The sequence below is a fragment of the Buceros rhinoceros genome, unplaced genomic scaffold, assembly GCF_000710305.1.
Source record: "Buceros rhinoceros silvestris isolate BGI_N320 unplaced genomic scaffold, ASM71030v1 scaffold10672, whole genome shotgun sequence".
Lineage (NCBI taxonomy): Eukaryota > Metazoa > Chordata > Aves > Bucerotiformes > Bucerotidae > Buceros > Buceros rhinoceros.
Genome location: NW_010398317.1, coordinates 4,974 through 13,362, shown reverse-complemented (window position 1 = coordinate 13,362; position 8,389 = coordinate 4,974). Strand labels below are relative to the sequence as shown.

Sequence of the window (8,389 nt, the reverse complement as noted above, 5' to 3'; positions counted from 1 at the left end):
TCAGCAGGAGGTAACAACTGCTGCACTTCCTCATACTCAAAAAAATAAGCAGTATGAATATTCATCTTGGCCTTCAGAGAGCTTAATATCTTTACTTGTAAATTAAAGCCTAAGACAGTGAAAGTAACTAAAATGCCATTGTTTTAGCACAGGGATTTTCATTCCCCATCACTCATATCCCACGTTTTAATCCGCTCGACTCAAAAGTTATCTCCAGTTTGCAGTGATATTGCTGTTTTGGTATAAGGTCCCTCCACAGACCTCAGAGTCTGCACAAAGATCCCTTCAGCAGTAGCTGCAAGGAATATCTTTACCTGGTATCAGTGATTGCTTAAGAAGAGGCAGCCGTCTGAGTAAATGATGAATATTCATCTGGCAAGCTGGTAATTACTCATTTCACTGCAAATATGGAGATGAATAATATACATCACAGAACTTCCAATGCTGACCGTCTCTTAGTAAACCACACGCAATTTTAGGCCACAGCAATGGAGTAGAGGAAGGAGTGGGCGGTGTGAAGGGTTCAACGTAAGGTAACACCAAGGATCATCCTTGCTGAAAGGTGTCATACAGATTGGGGTCAGTCCAATCAAGCATGCAAACATGCATAAACTTTGTACACCAATCCAGCAAATAGGAGAGACTCGTTTAAATAATGTTTAACTGGAATTTTTGCTCTTTGTAAGTTCAACATGGCACAAATACCATTGCAATACCAAAAGAGTTATGAATTATCTGATGATGTATTGTTGGTGGTCCCACTACTTACAAAAAACCATCACTGTCATTCTCCCTCCACTTCTTCCCCAGGAGCTTCCATGGTTAGTTAGAACCCGGTATAGTTTCATAACTTCAAAGTAAGCTTAAAGAACACTTGTTAATGTATTTTTCATGAGGTAAAAAATTAATATGGCCTCCAGCCATACCACCTCGGCTTTTATACTTCTCAGCTTTCAAGAGCTCAGCAGGGACAGATTAAATCATTCCTTGGAGGAAGGCTACTAGAGGAAATCATGTGGTCGGGAGGTGGTTTAATACTTGCTCTGAAGAGCACGCTGTGAGGGAGCTCTGTCTGTAGTAGGTGTCGCTTCTCAGATTGGAAGTTGTCAATTTTTTGTGTTGGTTTTGCAAGAACGGATAAGCTAGCTCGAGCAACACTGCAGCTCAGATAATTACAGTTTGCCTACACGAGAGCCTGATCCTAGAAGCTGTTGAGGGGGGACTGAGGACGCCGCACACCTAACGCTGCTGGAGTTTGATTTCCCATCGTTTCGGCTGTGATTTCTTATTCTTCGCTTTGTGAAACAAGCTGCTGGGTAGTATTGATGACTATTTGACAGCCACAGCATGGCCCAGCCTAGAGCTGGTGGCACAACTGCAAGAGCAGTGTGCTTTCACCAGCAACACAATTGCTATAATTGAGGTTTCAAAGTTGCATATGAAATCTGTTTTTAATAAAAAAAGACATTTAAAAAACAATTTAAATATTGTTCAGTTGAAGTACCATAAACAGAAACTCTGAGGGTTTTTTTTAATTGTCTTTGTCCCACTTGTGCTGTTTGGGGTTGTTGTGAGCCTTAAAGTGTTATAACATTCACTTGTAAATATTAGCAAAGATGGTGAAGGGTTAACTTCTTGCTTAAACGAGGTCAAAGTAAGTCTGTAAAGATTTTTGGAAGCTGTTTAGCTGGTTGGTATATAGAAGTTTTTTTTTTCACCCATTTTCATGTTAGTCTAGTATTTTAGGCACTATTAGTGAACATGATCTAACTGACATTGAGCTAGTCCAAGTTACACACAGCGCTTATCTCTTGCATATTTAAACCAATGTGGCAAGTTGCTGCCTCTAGAAATAAGAGTTTTTTAAAAATCTTCTGTGTTCTTTATGTTTGGAGCCCACATATGACCGTTGATGGTAAAAATCTGGTAGTATTTCCAGAATTACAAAGGTCAATTTTTCAATCATAAAGTGAGCAATGATCAAAATGGTATTTTATTTACCCCATCCCTTTTCATCTTTTTTCTTTATTTTTTTTTTTTGCCAAAAGGGCTTCACTGCAGAAAGCCTGCCTTATTGTAGTTAAATCAATTTTGTTTAACCAGAATGACCATTATTTTGTTCCTGTTTACTACTTGGTGTGAAGCCCACCTAAAAACAAGGCACGTATTTAAAGCTTTTAGTTAATTAAATAAAAGTAAACTTTAAACCATAAGTTCACAAAAAGAAAGTAAACTGTCACTATAAGATTTGCTGTAAATTCTCTATTATTTTAAAGCTTTCTGATATATTTAATGCCTCATTACCATTAGTGTTTTTTACTCAGATTGTGTTTGGTTTAGAAACAGATGCTCCAGAATTACTGCAGAATGCGTGGTGACTCAGATCCAGTAGCTGTCATGTGAAATGAATAGACTTGGAGCAATAGGCTTGTAAATTTTAGGAGGTTTCTACCGTTCTAATCTAATACTTAGCTTTGCTGTTGGTACCAACACAGTCCATATTTGGACTGTTTTGTCTCTTGAATAAAACTAAAAACCAAAGCATTTTTGTTAAGAAGCTGGTTTTATTATTATAAAAAGTATGTTTAGCCAAAAATGTCGAGGTCAGACAAGACGAAAATAAAATGGGTCTTTGTCCTCAAGTTTGCTTTTAGCCATGTCAGTGTTTTCTTGACGTGAGCAAAATCTGCTGAGACCCCTCTGAGCCCTAAAGGACTTTTCTTCCGTTCCTGAAGCTCATCTTTGTTCAGCAGTCTCTCTCCACCGGCCTTGGGCTCCCAGGTCCTTGGTGAGATGCTCTCTGCTTTTCCCTACTGTACTTCGCACTTCTCAACATACTTCATCACTCCATGACCAAAGGCCCCTCTCCCGCTTTCAGAGAGTTCCAGGTGACTCTGATATTTCCTTTTTTTAAAAAAGAACATTGCAAAGGCACCGAGAGACAGCAAATAAAACTGACAGCATCCATCAGCCTGGGAAACCTGCCCGAGCTGCTGGCACTGATCTCTGACTGATCCGTGGTTGTTTTGTCCTTTGGCTCGATGATTCCTGTCAGACCTGGTGGCTGCTGGGTTAAATGTCATCATACTGTTGTTTCATATCCTCCATCTGGAGAGTGAATTTTGACACCATTGGTTCCTTCAAGCTTTTTAGATCAAAAGGAAATAGTTCCCTAAAAATCCACTGATGTTTGGGTGTATCAGAAATAGGGATAAAGTGGGAAAACCCTCAGCGTATGTCACTTCTGTGGTTTTTTTTTTTTTCTTTTTTCCCATAACTTTGTCACGTTGAGTCTCACAGAATGTGAGACCCCTGACTGATTTACTAGGTTCTTACGTGAGCAAGGTTTAGTTGATACTTTGATGGGTCTCTTTGTAATATATTTGGGACCTTCAGAATGATTTCAAGCTAATTTGCTATATAGGGCAGAGGTCCATGTATTATTAAAAGCATAGAATTTTATAAATATAGGTAGAGGAGATATCAAGGACTGATGATTTGCAAGTTCACTTATATTGATCACTGTAGCTGGGCGTAGCAGGGTGAACACAGAAATTGAATTATAATGGAGGAAAAGAAAAAATGTCACTATCTTTCAGCTAAGTAGACAAAAACCAAAGGAGCACGTGAATACAGAGGTAGTCAGGCTTCAATTACACCCATGTTCAAAGCAATTGATGTGATATTTAAATGCATTTTGCTTTTTTAAAAAAGAAATAGTTATAAAGTTAATAAAAATGCATCATTTTCAATAACAAGGTATTTGAAAACATTATAGCTCTGTTAACTTGGTGGTATTACAATCACTGAAAAACATTGTTCAACAAAAACATTTTGTCACGTTCCGATGCTATGGAGATTGTAACAGCATCTTTTATGGATGCTTTTACTGCATCCAAATGTATAAAAAGCCTGATATTTTATTTATTGAGTAAAAATGTCATATTTTATTGTAGTGTATTGTTGATGACATGCCATATGTTTTCTATGGGTTATAGTAAGCAGAAAGTTTTCTATACGGCACTAAGTTATGTAGGCTGTAAAAGAGCTTTGCATTCCCATCCACCACAAAGACTTTTACCGAGTCCTCGTAAGGAACGAGATAGTTTTGGAGTTAGTCGGTAAAGCGTTCAGGCTCTAAAAAATATTATCAGCGAAGAGTCTGTCCAAGGCAAATATGTCTGATGTTGCAAAATAAGGTGTGTAGGTATGCTGAAGTTACAAATGTTAGTAAGACCTTTCCATTAGTACTTACTGATTGTGTTATGGGGGGGCATCTTGGCAGAGAAATCTGAGGGAAGGTTTAGGCGATGGTAACACAGTGCCACCGCACAACGCTGTTGCCGTAGAAATGACTCCGATAACGATTTAAAATGTCCCAAACCAGCATTCAGGAGTTCGTGCAAAGCTGATGGCTGGAAAACTGACAGTTAAATTTCATAGGTCTGGCAGCACAGTTCAGATAGTAACCAGTTGTTTTCTGTTTAGCAGATTTTCTCTCCTAAATCAGAGGCTTTCTCTGCTAGATCAGAAAGTGACGTCAACATGACTAAGAGAACGAATCTGATGAAAGCTTGCATCTAGATAGTGTTACCAGCATAAATGTGAACAGAAAATAGGAATTTGCATTCCCCTTTCCAAGTCTGGATGATTCCTGTCATTGAAATTGCACTGTAGGTTCGTATATCTGGGTATGATAATCCATATTGTCCAGAAGCATCATACTAAGGAGGGAATTTTTATGCTGTGTTTTTTTTTCTTTGGAGTTTTCCTTCATCCCCTTGTTGGAGTTTTACCTTTTCAGCCATACGGACCTTCTTTTTTATCATAGCAAAGGGAGGCACCAATTTGGTGCTGTGAATTCTCGGGCTCAGTGGAAGCACTGGAGTCGCAGCCATTACCCTGTTACCATTTTTAATCCCAGTGACAAGATACCAGGTAAGGTAACAAATGTTTCCACCCCGAGTTTTAGCTCAGAAGGATACTAAAGCGAGCAAACATGGCTTCCTCAGCTTTAGGAAGGTGGTGGGAGGCAGCAGCTGGTAACCTGTCCCTCAGCCCTCTGTCAGGTGATGCCATGCTTTGTCCCTCATCTGCCCTGGGCTGGCGGGGGTCAGTTCCAGCCGCCCCTGAGGAAACAGCCACTTAAAGGGGTGGTGTCAGGGGGTTCCGTGGGCACAGGGGGTGCCTGGAAGAGGGGATAGCAAGTGCCTGGTGCTTGGGCTGTTGGAGACTATTTAAAGGTGAGGGAGAGGGACCAGAAAAGGTGGTGGTCACCAATGCTGTAGCTCGCGCTCCATCACTCCCCTCAGTATTCCCACACCTTGGGTATCACTTGACAAATGGTGGGATCATTCTGTAGATGAGGAGTGAGCACGTGGGAAGGGTCATGCCGGAGGTCTGGTATAAGATCAGCCGAGTGGCAAAGAGTGACACCTAAAGTTGGGCAGTGCCTCAACCTTCACAACACTACGAAGGTCAGGAGAGAGTGACGGGAAATTCTCCATATCTCACCCCACACGCTTGGACTTGGAGGTCTTTCTGATAGAAAAGGGAACGGGGATGATGGAAAAGAGAGGGAAAACCTTTTAGAGACCTTATGCTGTTGGATAAGGAATTGGGATCCTGTGGAAGAGGGCAGAGCTCAGTTAATGTTGCAGGGTGTTTGGTAAGCTGAGGGAAATTGCATTGCTTGGGAAATTGTTTTACTACTCCTCAAACTGGGAAAAATTCCACACTTTATGCAATGTTGGCTCATTTTGGTTCCGGATGGAGTCTTACTGCTGTCAAACTTGTGAGCATGTTGGTGCATCCAGTGGTACCATTGATCTTGGCTGGTGTGTTGCCTACTCTGTTAATAGTTGGCTCTTATACTTGGCCATGGAGAATAGATTGGGTCATCGTGATGTTCTTGCTTGCCTGTTTGGCAGATCAAGGGGACAGTGGAACAAATGTAAATTGAATGCCTGTTTTGCTTATTTTTCAAGAAGAATGAAACTTGTGATAAAAGCAAGATAAGTTGGAGTACTAGAGGTGGTCCTGGAAGCTGTTTTTGACTTGAGTGATACTGGTATTTAGGGTTAAAATTAAGCAGAGTTTTGTGATTTATGCAAGGCCAGCTGTGGTTAACATATGAAGGCTTATGTTTTACTACCCAAGTTTTATGACCACTCTTTGTAGAGTGTTTTCAGCAAACACTAATTCTGACAGACACTACAAATATAATTCAGGTTCAAGGAAATCACCTAGTATAGCTATATGGAGCATATATTGTCCATTGTTTATGCTCATGGATGGTGCTAGAACATAAACATATAATATCGCGCTCTCACTACTGTCTTCTCTCCCTCAACAGATCTTGATAATGTAGAAGGCATAGCAGTGGACTGGATTGGAAATAATCTCTATTGGACAAATGACGGCCACAGGAAAACAATTGCTGTAGCCAGACTGGAAAAAGCTGCTCAGAGTAGAAAAACTTTGCTGGAGGGAGACATGTCCCACCCTAGAGGAATTGTTGTTGATCCCGTCAATGGGTATGACATAGACTAATTTATGCTGTTTAATGGTTGTCTTTATACTATAAATACAGGACTGAATTTTGTTTAGCATGAGGTGTGAGGAGTCATGTAGCAGTCTGTGATTGTAGTGGTCCCGCATTCTTGCCTGGAGCCTTCAGAAGAATGTGTATGCCCAGGCACCACTGAACCACAGGTCCAGTTAATCTAAATGTGCTTCACCTTTTTCTCAAACAAATTGAGTGTATCAGACCTGTATGTACTTTCAATACTAAGTGAACTTTATAATACTCTCCTTTATTTCTCTTTGTAAGCCAATTTCTGAAGATAATTATAACCATGTCCTGGTACACGTTGGTTTTTAAAACTAAATGAGACAGGCACTTTTCATTACTTACTAGCATAATTAATTGCGAGAGGCTGCATAATAAAATGAACATTATATTATGTATGGTTGTGGTTTACCTTAAAAAGCCACTGTTCCGTTTGTCAGGGAATTGTCGCTAGAGTGATGCAGGCAGGTAGTTCTAGTGTGGCTGAACTGATTGCTGTTTTCCTAGTACTAGAAAGTGTTTGCAATACCAGGTTTTCACTTCTGAGGTTGTTCTTTGAGGAATGGAAGTGACTGTGGCAAGGCTACAATTAATTAAGGTCAGACAGTAAGGATGTAAAATCAAGACTACAAACCGTAACGTACCTACTTTGTTAAATTTACCAGCTCAGTAAACACGTGGCACGGGAAATAGCGTATGAAGATGTATTGTCTGGAAAGGACTATTATATAAAACTCTTTTCTAATAAAATAGCGTGCCCTTCATGATGATAATTCTCATGGAAGCTTTTCCTGAGGGATAACATTTATTATGGCATTTTAATTATGTTTAGAAAATATTAGTCTTGATTTAACCGATGTAGAAGCATTAACTGCATTTTGGGATACAATTAAAGCACGTTAATGTAAATGTCTGTTACTGTAACTATGTTTTAGCTTATGACAGGATAACTAGAATAAGTACGGACAAAATTTGGAGGCAAAAAGCTCAGTAATAGCTGCTGAGCTGTTGTGTAAATATTTGTAAGGTCTATTTTGTCTTCCAGTAAAATAAAAACCGTACTGACCTGCCTCTGTGCCTGAGCTTCAGGGCATATGCAGGTTTTATCATTCTGCGATTAAAGCCAGTGTTGTTTGAATGCAGCCTCATGGATCAAAAAATAGTCAATATGTTTTAGCACATATTTACAAAAATATTAAAAGAACCCAAAACAACCTTCTGACGGGTTACTTGGAAGAGACAGACAAGAAAAAGAATTGCACCATCATTACATGCAAATGTTTTTTTCTTTATCTTTTACACTTTCTTATATAAAAAACAAAGCAATCAAATTATGTTTAAACATAAAAGCATATTGGAATAAAATTTTGATGAGTAGATTTGGCATCATTTACACAGATTTGATAAAATTGTTTTATTCTCTTCAGTGTTTTATTCCTTTGTAAATGTAGAACTTAGATTCCAAGCCTTTATTCTTCAAAGTACAGACAGGTTAAGTGGGTTAGAATCCCAGAAGTTATTTCAGAAACATAAATGTGGTGAAATCAAAGGGCAGACACACAAATACAAACAAAATCATGACAACTTTAACAAGTAGGATCCATTTGAGATCAGTATGCCTTTTCCTCTCTTGTTTAATAATTGAAATCCTGGATTTGTCTGTTACTAGATAGTAAATGTCTACTTTGAATGTTTTCAGCACATTGATGTTACTTCGCATCATATGATCTAAAATGCTGTTTAGATGCCTCATTGCTGACACATCCAGGCTTCTTATGTATTTCTTCCCATGGACCTGTTTCTCCTTTGGGGGGGGGG

At 39.3% G+C, this 8,389-nt stretch overlaps 1 protein-coding gene across 1 annotated transcript in view; it reads left to right on the top strand.

Annotated features, from left to right (window-relative positions):
• The window catches only part of LOC104488955 (low-density lipoprotein receptor-related protein 1B-like), a gene marked incomplete at both ends in the record, with an annotated part of 87,071 nt that overhangs the window by 73,989 nt on the left and 4,693 nt on the right, over positions 1-8,389 (top strand). Inside the window, one exon of the mRNA XM_010131063.1 lies at positions 6,356-6,536. Within this exon, the coding sequence (XP_010129365.1) occupies positions 6,356-6,536 (181 nt within the window). The remainder of the gene's footprint in view (positions 1-6,355; positions 6,537-8,389) is intronic.